General features: G+C 54.8%; 3 protein-coding genes across 3 annotated transcripts; all 3 read left to right on the forward strand.

The window, feature by feature from the left end:
- Positions 1–533: 533 nt before the first annotated feature.
- On the forward strand, positions 534–8,727 carry ATP6AP1 (ATPase H+ transporting accessory protein 1). The gene is made up of 10 exons (XM_016221935.2): positions 534–697; positions 946–1,072; positions 3,646–3,720; positions 3,991–4,184; positions 4,699–4,739; positions 5,825–5,910; positions 6,333–6,580; positions 7,197–7,244; positions 7,331–7,562; positions 7,793–8,727. Exons 1-10 carry the CDS (start codon positions 543–545, stop codon positions 8,000–8,002), a joined length of 1,416 nt encoding a protein of 471 aa, XP_016077421.1. The 5' UTR covers positions 534–542; the 3' UTR covers positions 8,003–8,727.
- A 631-nt stretch (positions 8,728–9,358) lies between these two features.
- On the forward strand, positions 9,359–15,276 carry GDI1 (GDP dissociation inhibitor 1). The gene is made up of 11 exons (XM_087813588.1): positions 9,359–9,456; positions 10,680–10,787; positions 10,927–11,026; positions 11,169–11,303; positions 11,747–11,945; positions 12,211–12,342; positions 12,863–12,962; positions 13,405–13,576; positions 13,873–14,017; positions 14,131–14,185; positions 14,275–15,276. The coding sequence occupies exons 1-11, from the start codon at positions 9,412–9,414 to the stop codon at positions 14,425–14,427; spliced, it is 1,344 nt and encodes a 447-aa protein (XP_087669714.1). The 5' UTR covers positions 9,359–9,411; the 3' UTR covers positions 14,428–15,276.
- Positions 15,277–16,003: 727 nt separating this feature from the next.
- FAM50A (family with sequence similarity 50 member A) lies at positions 16,004–23,533 on the forward strand. The gene is made up of 13 exons (XM_016221930.2): positions 16,004–16,243; positions 17,598–17,682; positions 17,784–17,883; positions 18,148–18,293; positions 21,258–21,334; positions 21,441–21,507; positions 21,654–21,715; positions 22,001–22,077; positions 22,474–22,528; positions 22,750–22,798; positions 22,897–22,967; positions 23,068–23,178; positions 23,354–23,533. Exons 1-13 carry the CDS (start codon positions 16,133–16,135, stop codon positions 23,360–23,362), a joined length of 1,020 nt encoding a protein of 339 aa, XP_016077416.1. The 5' UTR covers positions 16,004–16,132; the 3' UTR covers positions 23,363–23,533.
- The last annotated feature ends 1,164 nt before the right edge of the window (positions 23,534–24,697 follow it).

Here is a 24,697-nt window from a genome sequence, read left to right on the forward strand (position 1 = left end):
TGCAGTTTTTTACAATGTCTTTTAAAATGCATTTTAGAGAGAGAAACATCAACATCCCATCGGCTGCCTCCTGCACTCCCCCTACGGGAGATCGAGCCTGAAGCCCAGGCATGTGCCCTGACCAGGAATCGAACCGGTGACCTCTTGGTGCATGGTTCTACTCTCAACCACTGAACCACACTCGCCAGGCCTCTCTCGCAATTTTAAACTGAAAGATTAAAGCACGGGCGAAGCCGAGGGTGTGGGGCCTGTCCAGCGGAGCCCGCTCTGGCCCCCCACTGGCCCCGCCCCGCCCCGCCTATCCTATCTTGTCAGTGTCAGCTGAGTCGGCTGGGTGGCGGTGAGAACTGACGGAGCTCGATCCACTTCCCTTTCCTACAGGAGCGTGCGCGCCTGGAGACACGTTTGGCCAATCAGTGAAAAGGAGCGACCGTGAGTGGCCTGCACTCTGGCCAATGGTGGCGCGGGGCGGAGCTCAGGCGGGGGCGACGGTCACCTGATCTGCGGCGGCAGTGGTGGCCGAGGCAGTGGAGGCTGAAGCTATGATGGCGGCGACGGTGGCTGCTCGGGTGCAGGCGGGGACCAGGAGGGCCCCGGCGTTCTGGCAAATGCGGTGGCTGCCACTGTTGCTGGTGGCGGCGGCTGCGGCGGCGGCGGCGGAGCAGCAGGTGCCGCTGGTGCTGTGGTCGAGTGACCGGTGAGCTGGGCGGTGGGCTGGTGCGGGCTGCACTGCGCGCCGTGGCGGCTCGGGTGCCCACACGCGACTCCTGGGCTGTCCTCGGCGAGAAGCTGCGAGGTCCAGAGGGGACTGTACCCTGCTCTGCGGCCTGTAGCGAGCCGGCTGGGTCAGAGCTCCAGGACCCACGCATCAAGCTGGGAGCCCGTGGGCTTCTGATCTCAAGCCATGCGCCCCCTCTTGACAGAACCTGTTCTGTCCACTAACAGGGACTTGTGGGCTCCTGCGGCTGACACCCATGAGGGCCACATCACCAGCGACATGCAGCTTTCTACTTATTTAGACCCCGCCCTGGAGCTGGGCCCCCGCAACGTGCTGTTGTTCCTGCAGGACAAGGTGCGCCTGTCCCAGCCTTCCTCCCCCCTCTGGGTCATCAGGAGGCAGGCAGGCCCCTCCCCCCAGGGTAATGAGACCCATTCTCCTAGGGAAGCTTAAGTGACCTTGTCCCAACTGCAGGGAGGTGTGGCTCCTTTCTTGGGAAGGGCTGTAGGAGAAGGTTCAGCGGGAATAGTGAGGGCCCCAAAATGGCACCAACTTGATTGGGGAAGCAAGTGGTTGGAGGCCAGATATCTACAGAGTACCATGAACTTATCTGAGCTACTCCACATGGTGGGGATTATTGTTTGCAGATGAGAAGACAGATGCCCATGGAGGGGAAGTGACTGGCTCAAGGTCACACAGCTAATGGGTAGCAGAGTTTTGATTCTAATTGTAATGATCATAATAGAGATTTAAAAAAAGGGATCACTTACTAAGTGCTTCATATGCACTGTGCTAAACTGATGTCATTATCTTGGCTTTACTATCAAGGAAGCTAAGGCTTGTAGAGGTGCAATGATTGGCCAGGTTTGTGCACACCACAACTGGTTCTGGCCTGAGTCTGTCAGACCCCCCCCACACACACACACCCCTCTGCTGCCAGTTTGTGCTCATGACTGGGTTTGTGCTCCCTCCCTTTCAGGTCTCTCTGCCCCCAAACCAGGCATTGAGACCATGAGAAGGTTCTAGGGCAGTGTAGGTTTCATGTTGGGGAAGTTATCGAGCCTCTGCTTGTCCCTTCCTCATTCGTGGTCTGTATGGCTCATTCCCCTTGTGGTCTTGTTCCGTCACTCTGTGGGCAGGTCATGGCTGTCATGCTCTCCTGTAGTCCTTCCAAGAGGCGGTAAATAATGTAGTCAGACTGGAACTCAATTCTAGTTCTACTACTTACCAGTTTCTGCATCTGTAAAATGAAGATACCACCTCATCAGAGGGCTGTGAGGAGCAATTCTTAAAATCCACGTAAAACATCTAGCTGGATTCCTGTCTTATGGCATTTGTCCATTTACCAAATATGAACTGCCTACTATGTGCCAGTTATTAAGTGTTAGGGACATAGCAGTGAGCAGAATAACCCAAGCCCCTACCCTGAGGAAGCTGACATCACATGAGCATGACAAGTAAATGCTAAGTTCTTATATGATATAGTGTCAGTGCTATAGTGTTTAGAGAAGAAAGAAGCAGGCTAAGGGGACAGAGTGACTGGCAACCCTATTTAAGGTAAAGGTGATCAGGCAAGGGCTCACTGAGGAGGTGATATCTGAGCAGAGATCTAAAGGGAGGGACAGAGCCATGTAGCTATAGGGGAAGGGTGTTCCTAGCAGAGGGAACAGCAGGTGCGAAGGCCCTGGGCAAGGAGTGCTCTTTTTTTTAATTAAATATATTTTATTGATTTCAGAGAGAGGAAGGTAGAGGAAGAGAGAGAGAAAAATCAATGATGAGAGTCATTGATCGGCTGCCACTTGCACGCCCCTTACTGGGGATCGAGCCCGCAACCGGGCATGTGTCCTGACCAGGAATTGAACCATGACCTCCTAGATCATAGGTCAGTGCTCAGCTGCTGAGCCATGCTGGCCAGGCAAGGAGTGCTCTTGGTGAGCCCTCAGAAGAGCTGGTGTCACTGGAGTATAGTGAGTGAGAGAAGGGGATAGGAGATGGTTAGCCATGTTGCCAGGAAATGAGGAGGAAAAAGATTGGTTGCAGTTCTAAATGTGGCAGGTAGCCTTGGGTTATTTCAAGCAGAGAGTGCCATGAGGAGATAGTGGTGGTTTCTGGGCTTTCAGAAGGAGAGCCCAGGTGTCCAGACAAGGTCAGGATTACTGCCCAGAAGGGAGAGGAAGCTGGGCAAGTGTGTATACTAAACAGAATGAGATTAGGGAACCTGATTAAGATCACCTCTGGGCCTAACTGGGAAAAGCCAGCGGAAGCTGGGAGTTGGGGTGGAGGGGCAGGAGTTGAAGGGCATCTCTAGGTTGTAGAGGAAAAGGGATGAGCATGGGGTTACTGTGGTCCAGAGGGCTCAGAAGACTTCAGTGCTTTCTCCAGCATGTTCTGAGATTTTCACCTGTTTCTCTCCTACCAAAAGCAGGTGAGGAAGGGGACTTCTCACCTTCCTTTAAAAAAGGTCCTGTCCAGACTGGACCTGGGTGGCTCTAGCTGTTGCATCTGATATGCAGGTTCTCCTTTTTTCTGACTTCCCTTGGGGGGGCATGCGGTAAATGCTTCTAACTGCCCCCCCAGCCCCTCCCCCTAGCTTCCCTCCTCCCTACTCAGTTCCTGTTGTCTGCAGGCAGCAGCTGACTCTTACTCCTGAGGTTACCACAAGTCAGCTGCCTGCAGATTTCCTCCCAACCCCATGACTGCCTTCCATGATTTTTCACCCTCACCCTCCCAGGAGGATGCTAAAGAAAAGAAAGAACTTTCCTTCCCCACCCTCACCCCAAGCTCACCCTTGCTTGCTTCTTTGACCACAGTCAAATATGACTCTAAATGAGATTTTGCTGGCCCTGCAAATGCACAGGGAAGGTGTCTGCCCCCTGCCCTGGCCCTGGCCCAACCTTCTGAGGCCGTCTTACCTGCTTCCCTACTAGCTGAGCATTGAGGACTTCACAGCATACGGTGGTGTCTTTGGAAACAAGCAGGACAGCACCTTTTCTAACCTGGAGGTAAGAGTCCTCTCCCAGCTGCAGGCCATGGGGGCTGTCCTGTACCACCTCCTCCAGCACAATAAAGAACTGTTCCCTTAGGAATCAGAGATGCTGGGTTTGGGGGTAGAAAGGCCTGAGTGTCAGGGGTCGGGTGTGGGGCATTTTCTTTCTGACCTCAAATGAGACTACTGTATGGGTGTGGGTGTGGCTTTTCCAGAGAGGTTTGAGGGGCTGACTCAGGCCCACTGGTCCCTTGCTAACTCACCCACACCTCTCCTTTGTCCCCAGAATGCCCTGGACTTGGCTCCCTCCTCTCTTGTGCTTCCTGCTGTTGACTGGTATGCAGTCAGCACTCTGACCACTTACCTGCAGGAGAAGCTTGGGGCAAGCCCCTTGCACGTGGACCTGGCCACCCTTCGGGAGCTAAAGCTCAATGCCAGCCTCCCGGCTTTGCTGCTCATCCGCTTGCCCTACACAGCCAGGTATGGCCCAGCCTCCAGCCAAAAGGCTCTGGGCTCAGTCAATGACAACAGTCCTCTGTTCAGAACCTTGAAGCCCTTCCAGAAGGTGCCCTGTATGGCCAGAAGAGACTGGAAGGGCCTCTGGCTGGGGTGGGACTCAGGAATCAGTGCCCTGCACTGAATGAGGCCCATCGGCCCTCCAGACCAGGGACAAGGCTGATGTGGGCTCTGCTGGTAGGGAGCCAACTCAGCCCATTCACATGCATGTAGCAGGGACATGAGTGCGACCGTGAAGTGTGGGGGTGGAGGAGAGGCAAGTGATTTCAGGCAGGGCCATGAGGTGAGCAAAGATGTGGAGGGAGCAGTGAGGATGACTCCCAGAGCCCCCAGCTAGAGTGTGCTAGGTGAATGGGGCTAGTGGAGAAAGATGGTGGTATTGAGTGGAGGACACACTAGAGGGGCAAAGGGGATGCGTCTGGGCATGGTGGAGAGCTATTTGGATTGTGGGGGCTCTGATGCTCTGTTTTATCCATAGCTCAGGTCTGATGGCACCGAGGGAAGTCCTCACAGGCAATGGTGAGTAGGGTCAGGGACAGTGCACATTTCCCATCCTTATCCAGCTCTCAGCTCAAGAGAGCTGGTCCATAGCTCCTCAGCTCCTCTTCAACCCCAGGGCAGCTCCCCTGCTTCTTGGAGCAACTGGCAGTTGATCAGGGAAATGCTGGCCCTCGGGCCTGATCCCTCTTCAGTTGGGCCCTGCCAGACGAAGATTTTGGGATGTCTGGGGATCCTCCCTGTGGAGCCAGTTTCCACTAAGGCAGCCTGAATCCTATAGTTTGGGTTTAATAGATGGGCAGCATTTGAAAAAACAGTTCTGAAGACATGTCTTCTTTTTGCTATAAAGGACAGTCAGTCATTCACTGTGGAAAGGTTACTGGAAACCTTCTATGAGTGGTTTGAAGTTTCTTTTTCTTTTCTTTTTTTAATATTGTATTGATTTCAGAGAGTGGAAGGGAGAGAGAGAAAGAAACATCAATGATGAAAGTCATTGATCGGCTGCCACCTGCATGCTCCCTGCTGGGGATCGAGCCTGCAACCCAGGCATGTTCCCTGACCCGGAATTGAACCTCGATCTCCTGGATCATAGGTCGATGCTAAACTGCTGAGCCATGCTGGCTGGGCTGAAGTTTCTTGTATTTTTGTCTTTTCTCATTCCCTTTAGTTAGGGCTTGGAGTTAGAGAGTTGACAATTGAGGCCACAGGTGTCCCAGGGGAGGCTGGTGTGTGTGTGTGTGTGTGTGTGTGAGAGATTAGGATGAGAAGCAGCTGCTGTTAGTGATTCACAATGGAAACTGAAAACACTAGTGAAGACTGATGGGAGCTGACTCTTCAAGGGTCTTAGTGTCCCACCACAGAGGACATGTTAGTTGCTGGGGGTGGGAGGACTTCGCAGTGAAGACATCTGGTGGTTCCCACCTCAATGAGGTGATCTCACTGAGCTCCATCAAGAAAGGGCACTGATGTGGGATGTGGAAGGGCACTACCTTGCCTCTGCTGGCTTCTGCTATGTGAAGTTCAGATGGTTTCTAACAGGTTGTGGGAAGTGTTGCTATAAGTGTCCATCTGTGACTTGGTTCTCTGCTCTCCCTGTTGCCCCTCAGATGAAGTCATTGGACAGGTGCTGAGCATGCTCAAGTCTGAAGATGTCCCGTACACAGCAGCCCTAACAGCCGTCCGCCCTTCCAGGGTATGTGCCCTGCTGCAGGGGCTCTGGGAGGTGTGGGTAGAGGCCACGTGGTGAGTCGGCCTGGAGAGGGTGTGGCTCCAAGTGGCCTCACTGGGGGCCAGCTTTTCCCCTGGACCAGTGTCAGGAGAGACGAATATGAACTGTAAAGTCCTGCTTATTCCTTCCAGGTGCAGCTTTCCATCTTGCCCTATCAGTCTTACCCTTTGGCATGCTCAGACAGTAATTCCAAGTGTCCCCAGATTGCAGGGACTAGGAATATCACAGAGGCTTAGGGGCCAGCTGGAGAAAGCTTCCTGGAAGAAGGTCCTCTTAGTTTGACCGGTGGAACTACAGATGGTGGAAAGGGACAGTGAGGGCAGGCCACTTGGTTTGGGGCCTACTCCCAGGGCCATTGAGAGAAGGCTTGTGGGCTGTTTCTGCAGGTGGCCCGCGATGTAGCCATGGTGGCTGGGGGTCTAGGTCGCCAGCTGCTGCAAACACAGCCAAAACAGTTGGTGTCGGTTGTGATCCACCCCCCTGTGAGTTATAATGATACTGCTCCCAGGATCCTGTTCTGGGCCCAGAACTTCTCAGTGGCATATAGGGACCGCTGGGAAGACCTGACTCCCAGAACCTTTGGGGTCCAGTATCTCAACCTGACTGGCTCCTTCTGGAATGACTCCGTTGCCAGGTAAGGGCAAAATACCTGTCACTTCAGGTGGGTATATGCGTTGGGGTTGTGTGTTCACCATGGGAACACTGATGGTATCATGGGGTGGGGCTATTAGAGGGTCCCTTGGTGTGGGGGTTACTCAGAGTTCTGCTTCCCCATGCGTTCTAGTCCTTGACTGGGACCTTGGTTGTTATTACTTCCCAGTCACCTGGGAACCTGACGCCTCCCCCTTGAGCAACGTCAAGGTGACTGCACTATGGTGCATACCATGCCCGAGCAAGTTCTGGGGCTTCCATACCCTCCCCATGTGGTGAGAGAGACCGCCCTTACTCCCAAAGCCCAACCTGGGCACCTAAATGACCTCAAGGGGGAGCTAAAAGGAGGAGGGGCAGTGGATTCAAGGGAGCCAGAGGAAGAAGGAGCCCTCAGTTGGAGGTAGGGGATCTACATGCTGGTTCCTCACCTAGAATGTGACAGGGTCTCAGTTTTCCCATCTGTCAAGTGGGGGCATTGCCTCTTAAGGTGGCTGCAAGGAACCAGGCAGCTTAGGTAGGAGCAGACTTGAGCAACTTGATCTAAGATGCTCTAGGCCCTTTCAGAGCCTAACACCTTGCCTCTTACTCTGGTCCTACAGGCTTGCGCTGACCTATGAACAACTCTTTGATGCCACAGTGACATTTAAGTGAGTCCGAGGTGTGGTTAAGGTGTGGGTGGTCTGGCATGGCTCTGGCTTCCTCAGCTACCTGACACCCCTGTGGTCTCCCCCAGGTTCACTCTGGTGAACCGCTTCTATCCAGTGTCAGCCCGGCACTGGTTTACCATGGAGCGCCTCGAAATCCACAGCAATGGCTCTGTAGTCTACTTCAATGTCTCCCAGATCACAGGGCCCAGCATCTACTCCTTCCACTGCCAGTATGTCAGCAGTCTTAGCAATAAGGGCAGTCTCCTTGTGCCCAACACTCAGCCCTCTCTCTGGCAGATGACTCTTCAGGACTTCCAGGTAGGGAGCAGGGAGGAGCCCAGGCTAGAGGTAGCAGGTCCTGGGAGAGGGGAGGGAGCAGAGGCCTGAAGCCTTAGTACCCTTTGGTCTTGGGCTCAGGAATGTGGTAAAAAGTCATGTCCTCATGGTGCTCCCATCCCATGAGATTTGGACCACCCACTAACTTGGGAACCTCAGCCCTTACTGGGCCTCCCTCTGTGTGGGGCTGCATGGTCCTTTCTGTCCCCCAGATCCAGGCCTTCAATGTGACAGGCGAGCAGTTCTCCTACGCCAGTGACTGTGCCGGCTTCTTCTCCCCGGGCATCTGGATGGGGCTGCTCACCTCCTTGTTCATGCTTTTCATCTTCACCTACGGCCTGCACATGATCCTCAGCCTCAAGACCATGGACCGCTTTGATGACCACAAGGGCCCCACCATTACTTTGACCCAGATTGTGTGACCTTGTGCCCACTGGGAATTAAGGGTGTGATGGTGTCCAGGTTGTTGCTTTTTCACCTAAGGCATGCTGGACTGAAGGACTTCCTTCTCTTCCTACCATAGCATGAACCCCCAACTCCCCTCAGCCTGTCTTGCTCCTTTTCAACCCTCTGAGGGGCTGCCCTGGGGCTGCCCACCCCGCATCTCTATCAACAGGTGTACATATTCTGCATAGATAGTATACAAATCTCCCAGGCTTTATGATTGTGAGGGGAGGGGACATGAATTCTAGAACCCCTTCCTCCTCCCTGTTTCTCCTTATTTATTTTCATATCTCCACCTTCACCCCTTGCTGTTTATAGTGCTTTTGTGTAGTCAGTGCTTCATCCCTAGGCTTTAGGGGGCTCCCTGTAGCAGCCAGGAGCTGGAGGTTCCCTGGGCTGGGGGGGGGGGGGGAGGGGGGTTTGGAAGTACTGTTTAACTGTCTGTCCCGCTTGGCTGGTGGTGTTTTTGGCGATGTGCTAACAATAAGCAGTACACTGGGGTTTATTTCTGTGTCCTGAGAAGGAAGGGACCTCCACGGCAGGTGGGCTGGGTGTGCTCACTGGGTTCCTGGTAGTTCCTGCCAGGCATTCCTGGCAGGAGCCTGGGGTGCTCGATGGGTTTCCTTCCTAACAAAATAAAGATGGGTCACCATGCCTTGGCCTCTTGTCACTGATTTCTGCACTGGATATGAGGGATCCACTTGACTGAAGGCTTCCAGAGAGGTGCCCAGGTATAGCTGTAGCCAAGGCAGGCCAACGGGGAGGCAGGAAGGCCTGTAGGGGTCCTGCGGACTGCCTCAGGGAGCCAGGAGAGAGCCAGAGGGTCTCTAGCAAGCTGGACCCCTAAGTGACTAGTTTAGGGAGGGGGCTGCAGTGCGCAGGCAAGAAAGGCCAGGGCGGTCAGCGCCTGGGGATGACAATGGCAGCCCTCACGTCCTTTTGGGGCCACCCTAGGCTGCCGCAGGGGCAAGCGCCTGGCCCTTGGGGCGGTGCTGAGCATCCCAAAGGGCGGGGCGGGCTCGGCTGCTCCCGCGCACGGATCCCTGGTCCACCGCACCGGGCACCCGCCTACGCCGCCTGCCCCACCTGGCTCCGCTCCCCTCAGGGCTCTCGGCGAGCGGTGCTGCCCTCGGAGCCACGCCGGTGCTGAGGCCCGGGCACTGGCAGCTCTCCCGGGAGGCGAGCCAGGGAGGCGGTGTCCCCGGCCGTGCGCAGCGGGGCGCGGGGGGACGGACTCTTTGACGCGGCGGAGGGGTCGGGCGGCGGTCGACGCACCGCCATCTTTGGTCCAGTGCGGCGGCGGCGGCGGCGGCGGCGGCGGTGGTGGCGGTGGTGGTGGCGGTGGTGAAGGAGGAGGAGCCGACGGCGCTGGCACCGAGGCCTGATCATGGATGAAGAATATGATGTGATCGTGCTGGGCACCGGCCTCACCGTAAGTGCGGCCTCGGGCGCCCAGAGCCCCGCATCGCCCCCTCCTCCCCGTAGTGCTGCCTCCCCCGGCCCCATCCTGTCACTGCCATCCGCTGCGCTGCTGACCACGGCGCTCGAGTCCCTGGAAAAAACAGCCCTGTGCCCACCCCCCACGATGTCGCCTCTACCCACCACCATGGCCCCTTTTCCAAGAAATGGCCCCCTTCTTTTCTGCCCCCTCGACTCCCCGAGCCCCGACCGCTAGCCCCTTCCGTCCTCCCCATCCCATCCTGCACCCCCACTGGGCTCTATACCCCCAGTGCCCCCCCCCCCGACACCGCCCCTCACCCATCGCCCGCACCCCTGGCCTGTCCATCTCCTCTCATCTTGCGCTAATCTTGGTGAGGATGAAATGCAAGGACCTCGGGTCAGGGGGCCTCACAAGGGTGGACCCTCATCCTGCCTCCCCGGCTTTTTATTGGGCCCAGGGACCCAGGGAATGTTCCAGAAGGAGCAGCAGTGGGGGCAGTGACCACATTCCCGATACCCCCATCCCCCACCCCCGGTTTCCCTGGGAGACTTAAGGCTGACTAGTGTCTGCAGCCTTTGTCCTTGGGCTAGTGACAGTGAATTGTGAGGGTTGTTTATCTTTCCCCTTCCCTCAAACCCCATTGGACTGCTCCTCTGAGAGACTCTTCTTCCCTAGCTGTGGCGCAAAAGCCCCTCCCCCAGTGGGAAGTTCAGGGTCAGGGGCAACTTGGAGGACCCAGCAGCCCAGGGTGGGGCCTGTGATTTCAGGACCCTGCTAAGTCTTTCTCCCCTTCCCTTCAGGGGGTCCTTCACTGTCCAGCTGGGTCTCCTCTGTGGCTCATTGTGTCTTATCTGTCCTTTCTTGTGGCTCTGTGTAGATAGATGATGTAGATAGATGATTTTCTTGGCATGGTAGTTGCTGGATACACCATCCTTGTGTCTGCTGGGTACTCTCCTGCTATGCCTCCATTATTTCTTTTATTTATTTCTTTGCCCCACAAGCTTATAAAGGAGACTGTGGTCAGATGAAGCCATTGTCCTCCAATCTTAGGCAAGGCGGCCAGCGGTGGTAGTGGGGTGTGTGTGAAAGGAGCTGTCCATTGGTGCAGTCTTTCTAGCTTTGCTCTCCTCTCTGGTTTGGGGTGGGGAACAAGTAAGGGCTGCCGGTGGGAATGTGGGCAGATGAGAGTGCAGCAAATGTTGACCCTTTCTCAGGAATGCATCCTGTCGGGCATCATGTCCGTGAATGGGAAGAAGGTGCTGCATATGGACCGGAACCCCTACTATGGGGGTGAGAGCTCCTCTATCACACCCCTGGAGGAGGTGAGGCCACCTGAGCCCAGGCCCATCCCTTGTTAACCTTTGCATAGCTGAAGCGCTCCTTAGGTTCTCTGGCCAGGAGGGGCGGGAGAGGGAGGGTTGGTCTTGGAGGTGCATCTCTTTCTCTCCTTCCTGCTTGCAGCTGTATAAGCGTTTTCAATTGCTGGAGGGACCACCTGAGTCGATGGGCCGGGGCCGAGACTGGAATGTTGATCTGATCCCCAAATTCCTCATGGCCAATGGTGAGGGAGATGAAGGAGGTATTGTGGAGGGTGATTGGGGCAACCAGAGAAGGGTCAAGCTCCATAGACGGGGCAGCCAGAGCAGCTAGAGCTTCTGAGGGAGCCATGCTTATACTGTTGTCTTTCCCTTACCGCCCTGCAGGGCAGCTGGTAAAGATGCTACTGTATACAGAGGTGACTCGCTACTTGGATTTCAAGGTGGTGGAGGGCAGCTTTGTCTACAAGGGGGGCAAGATCTACAAAGTGCCATCCACTGAGACTGAAGCCTTGGCTTCTAGTGAGTGTGGGCCCCCTGAACCAGAGAATCATGGGGATGGGGGTGCCCCTTACCCAAGGTCACATTCCCCATGCAGTACCAGAAGCCCCCTTGCTCTGTCTTCCCTCTACCACCCTGAGCTGTGCCTCACACTGGTTGCCAGGAGGGAAGTCCATGTGCAGAAGGGATGTGTGTGGGGGGACTCCTTGAAAGACTTCAGCCTTTGACAGGGGCTCCACATGACCAGTGAAACATCCCCCAGTGTCAGAGCTGGGAGGGCCCTCAGAGCCTGCCCAGGTGGGGAAACTGAGGCTGAGAAGGGCAGAGGGGTTAATCTAAGGTCACAGAGTGGTCAGCAAGAGAACTCAGCTGGGAGCTAGGGAACCTGCTTTCTTGGCCTTCCTAGTGGAAAGGAGAGGTTCATGTTTTGTGGTGCGAAGGCTCTCCTTGCATCACCTCCACAGATCTGATGGGTATGTTTGAGAAACGGCGCTTCCGCAAGTTCCTGGTGTTTGTGGCAAACTTTGATGAGAATGACCCCAAGACCTTTGAGGGCGTCGACCCGCAGAGCACCAGCATGCGGGAAGTCTACCGAAAGTTTGACCTGGGCCAGGACGTCATTGACTTCACGGGCCACGCCCTGGCACTCTACCGCACTGATGAGTGAGGGGAAGCTCGCACAGCACACTGCACCTTGCCTGGGCTGCCCCCTGCCCTCCCCCTCCTGCCTGCTGCTCTCTCAGCCCACTGTGCACATCTCTTGTACTCAGCCACACCCTTACCTGTTGCTTTTTCCATTCCTTCCTTGTGTTTAATCCATAGGCTTCCCCAGGTCATTGAGGGTGGGAGAATGCTGGCCTGGTGCCCGGGTGGGAGTGAGCTAGGGGTTTTGCTGTTGGAGCCTCTTCTCCTGACCCTGTTCCTCCAGCTACTTGGACCAGCCGTGTCTTGAGACCATCAACCGCATCAAGTTGTACAGCGAGTCCCTGGCCCGGTATGGCAAGAGCCCATATTTATACCCACTCTATGGCCTTGGCGAGTTGCCTCAGGGCTTTGCAAGGTGAGGGCATGGCTTCTTTCTGTTGGCAGTACTGAGTAGGACTAAGGCCAAGAATGGGAACAGCCCCCTTGAGCATTTTCATAGCATTCTGAACCTTGCCCTTGTGGTCTTCATTTACTTTGCATCTTCCTTGGGTAATGGGAGTGCCACAGCAGTGTGTTAAAGTACAGAGTTGAAGAGGCAGGCCACCACAGATGGAGCTTGCTCGTCTCCTAGACTGAGTCAGGCAGTGCTAGGACTGGGCCAGGATCCTTGGAACCTTGAGTCAGAGCTTCTCCAGAGCCCTTCATTTTATTCCCCAGACCGCTTCTGTGAGGAGCTATGCCCGCATGCCACCTTTACACTAGCCCTTTACAGGGTATTCTGGGTGACTGGTCTGGGAAGAACCATTGGGTCTCCTGAGCTCTGCCTGCTTGGGGCAGCTTTCTCTGTACCCCAGTGCTGGTGGGGGGAGGGTACAGTGGCAATGGTCCCTGTTTCTCCTGGGTGGGGTACTTCACCATCACTCTCCCCACCACAGATTGAGTGCCATCTATGGGGGTACATATATGCTGAACAAACCTGTGGATGACATCATCATGGAGAATGGCAAGGTGGTGGGTGTGAAGTCTGAGGGAGAGGTAAGCGTTTCTCAGAGTGCAGTCATGATGGTCTGGGTGGAGTTTGTTCTTCTCCTTAGAGGTTCTTTTCCCAGTGACCCTGACTCTGCTGGGTTTGCTGCTTCTCAGCTGTAAGGGCCTCGGGTTGTGCACTGGGGCTCCAGAAGAAGTCTACATAGCCATTCCTGTTGGCAAGAGGTATCTCTCAAAGCCAGTGTGCTGTGTCAGTGGTCCAGGAAGTGTTTCTGATCACAGTATCTCAGCAAAGGGGGTTGCCCAACCCTGTATATCGGGCTTATCTCCCTGAGATGCAGAATGAAGCTGTGTGCTACAGGAAGGGCAGTGGTGACAGCTCAGAGGAGCACCCTGCCTGCCAGAGCTACCAGGCCCTAGCTCTGGGCCCATCCCCGTGACTACCTAAGGGAGTGTTGGATAGAGACAAGTCATTTTGGTGCTTTCACAGGTGGCTCGATGCAAGCAGCTGATCTGTGACCCCAGCTACATTCCAGACCGTGTGCGAAAGGCTGGCCAGGTTATCCGCATCATCTGTATTCTCAGCCACCCCATCAAGAACACCAATGATGCCAACTCCTGCCAAATAATCATCCCCCAGAACCAGGTCAACAGGAAGTCAGGTAGGCCAAGCCCCATGTGACTTCCTCCAGGGTGTTGTCTTTGAGGTGACTCTGCTTCTCCTTATAAGCCTTGGGGCTCTCTGCCTGATCCCTCCATGAAGAATAGGGACCTGCATCACAGTCCCCATGACTTAGGGCCCTAGGGATTGGGTGGCTTGGACTCTTCCCCTTCATGAGTGTGGCAGCTTGGATGCTGCCTGCTTTGTGGAGCTGGGGAGGGTCAGGCAGGCCCAGTTTGAGCTCATCCCTGGGAGCCCTTTGTGTGCTCACTTTAATGGAGCGCTTCCTCTGGACAGACATCTATGTGTGCATGATCTCCTACGCGCACAATGTGGCTGCTCAGGGCAAGTACATCGCCATTGCCAGCACCACGGTGGAGACCGCAGAGCCTGAAAAGGAGATTGAGCCGGCCCTGGAGCTACTGGAGCCCATTGACCAGAAGTGAGGGGCTTGGGGGAGGAAGGGAACCAAGGAGCTGGGGAACTAGGGGACAGAGACCAGGGAGGGCAAGGCTGATTGTGAGGACTATCTCCTCCCCTCCATCTGCCCCTCAGGTTTGTGGCGATCAGTGACTTGTATGAGCCCATTGACGATGGTTCTGAGAGCCAGGTAAGCAGCCTGTCCCGGCCCCGGCTCCTGGCTGCTTGCCCAGGACCCCTGCCCAACTCACCCTGGGCCCCGGCTCTGGCTGTTTTCAGGTGTTCTGTTCCTGCTCCTATGATGCCACCACACACTTTGAGACAACCTGCAATGACATCAAAGACATCTACAAGCGCATGGCAGGCTCCGCCTTTGACTTTGAGAACATGAAACGCAAACAGAACGATGTCTTTGGAGAAGCTGACCAGTGATTGCTGATCCTCCCCCAGCCCCAGATGCCCTCTCCCCTGTTCCCCAGAACTAAGGAGATGGGTGTGGCTGGGCACCCGTTTCCAGCATCCTCTGCTTCCCCCACCACATTCCTGTCACCCACGTCATTGATTCACTGACCAAATCTTTAATCTTAGTGATGGTTTGGGAGACGGGTGGGGGGTTGGATAGCATCCTCTTTCTTGGCCCTTCCTATCCTGGGAAAAGAGGGTTCTTCTTGTGTGTGTTTCTTCCCCCTTCCCCTAATTCTTCTGCTCTGTTTGGGAAGAACGCAGAGGAAAAGCTGACTTCTGCCCCCACCACTCTTAATCCCACTGTAGTGGCCTTTGGAGATGCCCCCTGCCTCCCCCCACCAACTCTTGCGTGTTGGAGAGAAGGGGCCCTCCCAGCACAAAGTTTCATCCTTCATTCCTCCCCACCCTGTTAATTTATTCTAATTTATTAACTTCTGCCCACCCTGTCTGAGAAGGGAGTTCTGTACCCCTCCCTCGCAGTCTTTTGGTGCAGCCTGGGGCTGTGGAGCAGCTCCCCTGGCTACCTGGGCAGCCTGGGAGAGGGAAGGGCTTGGGTGTGGCCCCATTGGAGGTTGATCTTGCTGTTTTTGATTCTTTGTGTCTTTGTGTTTGTGTCCTTTGGTACTGAGAGAGAAATGTGAGCCAAGCAGAAGGAGGTGGGAAAATGGATCCAGATCCCCCAGTGTGCCCTGCCCTCACACCTTTCCTTTAGTGGTGGGAAACCCTTATCTTGCAAAGTGAATGTGTGCCCTTCCCCAACCTCTAGTGTACTTCACAGAAAACAAAACCTCCCAATAAAACTGTGTGGAAACCTGAGCCCAGATCTTCAGCTTTATTTTCCAAAAGCTGGGCACAGGGTGGGGCCTCAGCTTCCCTGGGGTGTCCTGCTGTCCTTATGAATTTGGGACTCTGTCTTAGCTTGGCTCCTGATGTCTACAAAAAGGTCACTTTCTTTATCAGGGAATTAAAGAGCTCCTGAATTGAAAGAACTTGTACAGAGGAAACAGGTCACATCAACCTTCCCAGGGCCAGCCAGCAAGTTAGTGCTGGCACCAGGACTGCAACCCGTGGGGGTCAATGCGAAAGAAAGCCAGAGAGGGGTCTGGCCTGAGGTGGGTGGGGGTTGAAGCAGAGGGAACAGGGTCCTTGTCTCTAGATCAAGGAAGAGGAGGCAGAGGGGACCCAGGCCCAGCCTCATGGTCTGAGGAAATGGAGGACTGGGACCCAGCCTTGGGTGAGGGTCAAACTGGTAGAAGCAGGGGAAACGTGCTGCCTCAGGGCAGCAGCAAGGGGAATCTGGCTTTGGGACCGGCCAATACCAAGTGGAAGGCCCGGGGGCTCAGCCTTTGGATCAACAGGAGGAAGCAGAAATGGGGAACTCGGCCTCAGGCATGGGGTTAACGTCCAGGAATTAACGGGGAGCTGAGGGGGTGGGGGTGGGATGGAGGGCGGGAGTCCGAGGGGACCTGAGACCAGTCTCCGGGGGTCTGCGGGGCGGGGCGGCTGGTGCGGCACGGGGAGGGGCGGGGCGCCCGCGCGTTCCCCGTTGGCCGACGTCACAGCGCGCGCGGGCGTCCGCTGACTGAGCGGAGGCCAAACGCCGCGGTTACCGCAGCCTCCGACTCTGCCAGGCTGTTGTCGGTGTCTCTGCCGCCCCGCCGCTGCCGCCGCCATGGCTCAGTACAAGGGCGCCGCAAGCGAGGCGGGTCGCGCCATGCACCTGATGAAAAAGCGAGAGAAGCAGCGCGAGCAGATGGAGCAGATGAAGCAGCGGATCGCCGAGGTGCGGGCTGGGTCGGGGCACCTCAGAGCATGCGCGCTGCGCACTTTCCTGGCCCCCTGGGGCCCCGTGCGACCTGGGGAGGGGGACCCTTGCTCGCTGACCTCCAGCAAGGGGCAGAAGCGAACCGGCGACAGTCTGCTCATCTGTAAAATGGGCGCAGAAGGCTGAGCCGAGCTAGCTTGTGACAAGTCTCCAACTGGAGGGAGCAACAGTCACTGGTTCCATTGGTCACATTGGGGAGCCTCTCTTGGGCATAGAACATCCTGGCTCTGGCCCCTGAGCCATGAGAGTGAGGTCTCCACCCTTAGCCAATGGATACCGGGAAGGGCAGGCCCCAGTCAGTCCACCAGTTGGTGAGGCTCTTTCCAGAGCCCTTTGCCCCGCAACAAATGTAGGCTTGAGCATCAGGGATGCTAGCGGTTCACAAAGGGATTCAGTGAGTGGGAGGTCAGGAAGAAAGGAGCCCCCACTTGGGCCCTTGCAGTAGACTTCCTTTGGAAGAGTATGAACTCAGGACATGAGGGGCAAGCAGACTCCTACCTTACGTCCTATGGAAGCTGAGCTCAAGCAAAAGGCCCCATGCTGAGGCCTCAGTTCATGCCCCACAGTCTCAGTGCTGACTCTCCAGAGGTACATTTCTCTGCTGGCCACCTCCTCTGGAGGCCACTGACCAGAGAGGGATCTATGTGAGATGGGGTTGAGCTGGTGCAAGAAAGCCTCATGAGAAGCTGTTAGAGCATCTGGAGCTGAGGGGGAGCCACATTGCTCAGCGAGGGACTAGGTCCCTTGGCCACTCTTCACTATCCTGTCGCCCCTTGGCTTGGGTCTCCAGAGCTTCAGCTTAAAAGCTGGGTGTGGCCCTGACCGGTGTGGCTTGGTTGGAGCATTGTCCTGTACACCAAAAGGTGGCTCTTCCTAGTCAGGGCACATACCTAGGTTGAGGGTTCGATCACTGGTCCGGGCACATGCTGTAGGCAACTGATCTGTTTCTCTCTCACACTGATGTTTCTTTCTCTCTCTCTTTCTCTTTCTCTCTCTAAAATCAATAATTTTTTTTTTAAAAAAAGGCAGGTAGAACCTGTGGCTCCAGGCTACTGAGGGAGCTCTAGTCCCCAGTGGGAGGCATGGAGGTGCTAGAACAGCTCAGAGGAAACAACCCAGTTTGGCTCCCTTAGCACTGAAAGAGCCCCTCACAGCCCTGTAGAACCTTCCATGGACCAAGGAAAGGGGACACATCTTTCCCAAGGTCATATTATAGGCCAGGAGCAGATCTGGGACTGGAACCCAGGCCCAGGTCCCAACTTCCACTGTGGGGTGGTGGGTGGCCCTCACCACTACTCTCCCTCCCCTACAGGAGAACATAATGAAATCCAACATTGACAAGAAGTTCTCTGCGCACTATGATGCCGTGGAGGCAGAGCTCAAGTCCAGCACCGTGGGTAAGCAAAGCACGCATGTCACCCTCTCCTGGACCCAGAGAATTGTTACTTTGCTGGCTCTGGGTGACCAATCCTTACCCCCATGTCTCCTGGCCTCACAGGACTTGTGACCCTGAATGACATGAAGGCCAAGCAGGAGGCACTGGTGAAGGAACGGGAGAAGCAGCTGGCCAAGAAGGAGCAGTCGAAGGAGCTGCAGCTGTGAGTCTTGTCCTCCATGCTGGCAGCCCCACTCTGAGATGTAGCTAGTGCTTGGGGTTGGGTCAGGCTTGTTCCTGCATTTTGAAGGGGGACCCTTGTGTCATAATCCGAGCCCTGCCTATGAGCTTAAAGTGATCCATGGCAGTAGGACTCCCCAGGGTCTGCACCATGTGGGCCCCACACTGAGCACATAGGTAGCTCTGGGTCAGGGAAGGGACCTCAGGGTGAAGATGTGGTGCATGATGGCTATTCGTGCCTCGGCAGGAAGCTGGAGAAGCTGCGAGAGAAGGAGCGCAAGAAGGAGGCCAAGCGGAAGATCTCCAGCCTGTCCTTCACCCTAGAGGAAGAAGAGGAGGTGGGCGAAGAGGAAGAGGAGGAGACCATGTATGAAGAGGAGTTGGAAAGGGAAGGTGAGGGCAGGCTTTGGGGCACCAGGAAGGGGCCCTGCCTGCAGTGCTCTGTTCGAGGTTTCTGGCTCTAGAGTGAAGAAGCACATCCACCACTTAGCCTTCATTGCCCACGGCATTTGTGGCCCTAATCTTTGTATGTCAGGGCAAGAGAGAAAGAGCCAAGTTTGCACTGCGTGTAAAGCTGAGTTGGGGCGGGGCCTCGCCTTCACTGGCAGAGTGAATCAGAGCCAATTGTGCGGCCCCTGTACAGGGGCATGGGGTCTTCAGTGTGAGAGGCTGCCAGAGTGAGCTGCTTGTAGATACCATGAAGGATGGACTGAGGACGAGAGAGGATGGTCTAGATCAGGCTGGCCGGTAGAACTTTCTGTGATTATGGAAATGTACATGTCTGTGCTGCCAGGTGGCCACTGAGCATGTGACTGGGGCACCAAATTGTTAAGTTCTGTTTGATTAATTTCAGTGTAAATTGACAGAGTCATAGAAATTCAGTGGCTATTTATTGGGCAGTGCAGGACTCAGCTGAAGAAACAAGGGGTTATAGGGACAACTTGGAAAGGCTGGGGAGCAAGGATGAAGCCTGCATGAGGCTTCATGTGCCATGTACCTGCTTCAGGCTGGGCCAGGGCCCAGACAGACAAACAAAAGCAGGGCACTGTTGCCCTGTCCAGTGTAACTTGGTTGAGCATCGTCCCCTGTGCTGAAAGGTTGCTGGTTTGATTCCCAGTCAGGGCACATACCCAGGTTATGGGTTCAATCCCTGGTTGGGGTGTGAATGGGAGGTAACCAATCGATGTTTCTCACATCAATGTTTCTCTCTCCCTGCTACCTTCCTCTCTCTCTCTAAAATCGATTAAAATATATATGTTTTAAAAAGCAGGGCACTGTCCCTCTCATTGGAATCACGTGTCAGCATACAACCTGCCAGGGCCAGCCCAGGGGCCAGCCCAGGGCTCAGAGAGTGTGTCCCATGGGAGGACAGTTGAGTTGGGCCTTCAGGATGAGGAGAATTTCATTAGCAGCCAGAGAGATGGGGGGGTTGGGAAATGTGTAGAGTCAAGAAATGAGTGAGCCCAGAAATGGAGTGGCAGGAGTGATACATTTGAGGACTTGGGAGGGTGCAGTGGCAGGCCTGCACTGGTTTAGAAAGCGTGAAAGCTAAGGAATGGTATGAGATGGCACTGCTCAGTGTTGTAACAGGCCAGGTGTGACAGCTTTAAGGGGAGTGGCTGATATGGGCAGGAAGAAGCTTGTGAGCCTCCTGCATTTTTTTTTTTTTAAATATATCTTTATTGATTTCAGAGAGAGGAAAGGAGAGGGAGAGACAGAGATAGAAACATCAATGATGAGAGAGTAATTGATTGAGCCCACAACCCGGGCATGTGCCCTCACCGGGTATCGAACTCCGATCGCCTGGATCCTAGGTTGATGCTCAACCGCTGAGCCACAGCCGGCCGGGCTCTCCTGCATTTTGAGTATCCAGGAGCCACAGTAAAACGTGAAAAGAAATGGGTGAAGTTAATTTTAGTACTATTTAGTAATATTAAGTATTTAGGGATATTTGGTATCTAAAATATTACCATTAGCACATCATCACGTAAGCTACGTGTCTTTGTGGCAGAGGCTACCTGTTTGGATAGCTCAGGTATGGGGGAAGGCTGTCAGCCTCACTGTATATCACTGGGGTTTCGTTGGGGCTTTCCTCCCCACAGAGAGAGAGAGAAAGAAACATCGATGTGAGAGAGACAGATCGATTGGTTGCCTCTCACTCACCCTGACCAGGACTGGGGATGGAGCCTGCAACCAAGGCATGTGCCCTTGGCTGGACTCGAACCCGGGACTCTTCAGTCCCAGGGCTGATGCTCTAACCACTGAGAAAACTGGCCAGGGCCATTCTTGGCCTTGTGCACTCTGATTCTCACAAGTGTGAAGTAGAGCTTTCCAGAGGCTATGTGACATGATGACATCATTACTCCAACAGGTAACAGTGCTTGTCTTTCTGTTCTAGAGTTTTCAGTGTTTCTCAGGCTCTATTTCTAACTTGGTAAATATCAATGGCTACAACCCCTGTAGATAAGAGCTCTCTGGGGTCCTCGGTAACTTGTAAGAGTGTTCAGGGTATGCTGAGACCAGCAAGTTGAAGAACCAGCTTTGGTTCATCCATATAGGTTCTAATTGGGGAGACCAAGTCCCAGAGTCCAGGATGTTGGCAAGGCTGGCGTTTCTTTCCCTTTTCCTCATTGGCTCTGGTCTTAGTAGCCATGGAACTTTGGGGTTCAGTTTCCTTGAATGGAAAAAAGGAATGTCATGCCCTTTTGGGGCTGTTGTGAGGATTAGATGAGACATTAGATATGTGACTGTGGGCCCTGGCCAGGAGCTCAGTTGGTTAGGGCAGCGTCCTGATATGCCAAGGTTGCGGGTTCGATCATCGTTCAGGGCACATACAAGAATCAACTAATGAATGCATAAATAAGTGGGACAGCAAATCAATGTTTCTCTCCCCCTCTCGCTGTCCCTCTCCCTTACCCTCTCTCTCTCTAAAAAGTCAATTAAAAAAAAAAGTGACTGTGATGAGCACAACTCCTGGCACAGAGGGGGCTGTCCCCCAAGCACCCCCCCTTCTGTGGTTTCCCTACCCATCCAATGCAAAGGAGCCTTTGCTCTCTCAGACACTGGTACTGATGCCTTAAGTATTCTGACATAGTCTAGGTCAAAGCTGATGGGACAAGAACGCAGTATATGTATGTGTGTGTGCGTGCATGTGCATGTGGAGCCTGCAGTCCCAGCCCTGATACCACAGTGCAGGCCGCTGTCGCTGAGAGCAGAGGGTGGTGTGTTCCAGCCAGGATGGTCTAGGAAGACTCCAAGGAGGTGGTGTTTGAGCTGAGGCCTGAGCAACAAAGGTCCAAGGTGCCCTGGAAGCAGGGCCCATCGTGCAACTGACTCTTGTGTTTCCTTTGGTTCTAGAGATGCCCACGAAGAAGAGGAAGTTGGGGAAGAACCCAGATGTGGACACTAGCTTTTTGCCTGACCGTGACCGTGAGGTAAAAGCAGCCAACCCCAGCCCTGGCCCTGACCTTGGCAGAGGCTTTTACTCAAGGAGTGGGGCTCTGCATGTCCTCTGAGTAGCCTTGGCCCTCCCTCCTGTAGGAGGAAGAGAATCGGCTCCGGGAAGAGCTGCGGCAAGAGTGGGAAGCTAAGCAGGAGAAGATCAAGAGTGAGTGTTCACCAAGTGGGAGCTGCATGGCCCAGCCTGAGGTGCTGTGGCAGTGAGAGCCCGGGGCTGGAGGCTGAGCCTCAGGGAGCTTTCTGGGGGCTGGGGACACATGGTTCTGGAGGCTAAGTGGCAATTCTGCTTTGTAGGCGAGGAAATTGAAATCACCTTCAGTTATTGGGATGGCTCTGGGCACCGGCGGACAGTCAAGGTGGGCAGTGTGGGGCCTGCACCCCACTCCATGTGCTCAGATTCAGTGAGAAGGAACTTTAATCTTGGTGCTTTGGAACCCTGCAGGCCCTTTCATGTGGGTGGCCCCTGGATATCCTGGGGGGAGCAGGGAAGAGGCCCTGGCCACCTGTGATGGTAGTGAGGGCTCCAAGGTCCCTGGTAGGAACCTCTGGGCCACTGCCTTTTTGAGAACCCTTCTCCAGGCTCCCATCTTTCCCTCCCAACTCTTTGGTGTCCTGGGTGCCACTCTCGGGCCCTTGTGCAGATGAAAAAAGGCAACACAATGCAGCAGTTCCTGCAGAAGGCACTTGAGATCCTGCGCAAAGACTTCAGTGAACTCAGGTAAGAGGTGTATGCACATGTATGTACACGTGCATGAACATGTGTGAGCATGTGTATGCATGCATTACATGTGTAGCCTGCAGTCTCAGCCCTGGTACCAGAACCCCCAAGTGGTGGCTGCTGCTTGTGGCACACCAGGATGACTACTCCCTGTGTAGGAAAGTGGCATGCTGGCACTATTCTCCTGAGAAGAGGGTCAGGATTCTTTTTCCATCCCTCTAGCCACACATAGCTTAAGTGGGAGCATTGGCCTTAGCTCTTTAGCCCAGAGGTGGAGGAGAGTGGGCCCTACTCCTGGGCTCATAAAACTTAGCAACCTGCCTCAGCGCAGTTGGGGTTGTCTCCTTGGCTAACTGCTGCTTCATCCATCCATGCCCCCCTGCCTTTCTCCCTCAGGTCAGCAGGGGTAGAGCAGCTCATGTACATCAAGGAGGACCTAATCATACCCCATGTGAGTCCCCTCTCTCTTCCCACAGCCCTGGCACTGGGAGGGGTGGTGGGCTTCGGCATGCCTAGGGGCTTTGTGGAACAGCTCTGCTCTGCTCTGGGGCCTTGGCGCAGGCTGAGGGGCGCAATGTCTGTAGCTGTGCCTGCATCCGGCCTGTGGGTGCAGGTGGGTGGGAGAGGCTGAGATGGGTCATCAGCCATGTTTTTCCTGCCCTCGGCTCCTAGCACCACAGCTTCTATGATTTCATCGTCACCAAGGCACGAGGAAAGAGTGGTGAGTGTGCCCAGCCCAGCCCCTCCCCTTCCCAGCAACTTGCCCCCAACATATCCGGGCAGCAGCCTGAGAGTGGGCTGGCTGCTTCTCCCCTGCAGGGCCACTCTTTAATTTCGATGTTCATGATGATGTGCGGCTGCTCAGTGATGCCACTGTGGAGAAGGACGAGGTACACTGGTGCAGGGGCACTGGGCCGGGGAGGGAGGAGCAGTGGAGGAAAGGAGAATTGGAGAAGTCAGGCCCTCGGGTGGCCCTTCTCCCTTCCTCAGTCACATGCGGGCAAGGTGGTGCTAAGGAGCTGGTACGAGAAGAACAAGCACATCTTCCCTGCCAGCCGCTGGGAACCCTACGACCCCGAGAAGAAGTGGGACAAGTACACGGTAAGGAGGGCCCTCTGAGGTGGCCCTGGTACTGGGCTGGTCAGCTGGAGCTGGGGGATGATAACTGGCCTGGCTGGGGCTAGGCTGTACTGTTCTGCTAGAGGACCACAAGCAATAGTCCAGCCCACCCTGCTCAGCTCTGCTTCCCTTCTGTGTTCCTTTGTCCTCACACTAGATCCGGTGAATGCAGAGGTGGAGCAGGCTCACTCCTCCAGTTTCCTCTAGTCTCCCAACTCCCTGGGTCTCCAGGACTCCAGATGCCCAGCTCCCCTGTCCTGTGGCATCACTGATCATCCCCTACCCCTGATGCTGTCATTTACTGCTCTTTTCTTTTGCAATAAAGAAATGCACATGTCAGAGTCAGAGCACATGTACTGTGTTTTATTTTAAAAACACATTTTTGAGCCCAGCCTGCATGTCTTAGTGGTTGAGCATCAACCTATGAACGAGGAGGTCACAGTTCCATTCCAGGTCAGGGCACATGCCAGGGTTTGGGGCTCAATCCCCAGTGGGGTGTTTGCAGAGGAGGCAGCTGATCAATGACTCTCTCATCATTGATGTTTCTATCTCTCTCTCCCTCTCCCTTTCTTTCTCTGAAATCAATAAAAAAGTATTAAAACCCCCCACACTTTTGAGATAAAATTCACAGTAACATAAAGTTCACCATTTTGGCTATTTGCCAGTGTATAATTCAGGAGTATTTTGTACATTGACAATGTTGTGCAACCATCACCTCTGCCTAGTTCCAGAATATTTCCAGCACTCCAAAAAGAGACCCCATACTCATTAACAGTCTCTCCCTCAGTCCCTGGCAATCTCTAGTCTACTTTCTGTCTGTATGGATTTGCCTATTCTGGAAGTTTCACATAAATGGAATCATGCAGTATTTGTGGTCTTTGTGTCTGGCAAGAAAGTGTGTGTTTGGTAGGGGTGGAAGGGTGGAAGAGGATTGGGTGGGAATGTGAATGTGAGTCTGTAGAGGGATAAGGGGGGCATTTGTAACCCACAGGGGTCTGGGCAGGTCCAGCCATCCCTGCAGCCAGCCCACCCTCCCCAGGGCACCTATGAGGCATTGAGGTTCTTTACTGTGAGTGGGAGGGGCATTGCACAACAGGCCTCCCTCCCAGGCCCTTGGGCACCTCTTGTGTCTCTAAGCTGCTTGTTCTATAGGGGACAAGGCTGTCCTGTGGCTCCCAGCCACCCTACATCAGTACCACAGCTATGCAAACTCATCGTGGCCTTCCTTGCTCTGGGCCCTTCCCAGCTTCTCTCCTTAATCCCAACATGGGAAGGCTGCTGTGAGTGCCCTGCTCAGACTGCCCTGGGGTGGGTCAATTTCATGGCCCTAAAGAGGGAATCTGGCTTAGGGGTGGATGTTCCCCAGTTCCCCTTGGGTAAGCTGAGGCAGGCACACCTGGCTCCAGGAGGCCGAGGAAGGCAAGGTGACCACTCCTTGCTCCTTCCCTTCTCCCCTTTGCCTGAGGCCACACAGAGGGGGCAGGGAACAGCCCCTGGCTGG

This window comes from Miniopterus natalensis, chromosome X (assembly GCF_054644295.1).
Source record: "Miniopterus natalensis isolate mMinNat1 chromosome X, mMinNat1.hap1, whole genome shotgun sequence".
In the NCBI taxonomy this organism is placed as follows: Eukaryota; Metazoa; Chordata; class Mammalia; order Chiroptera; family Miniopteridae; genus Miniopterus; species Miniopterus natalensis.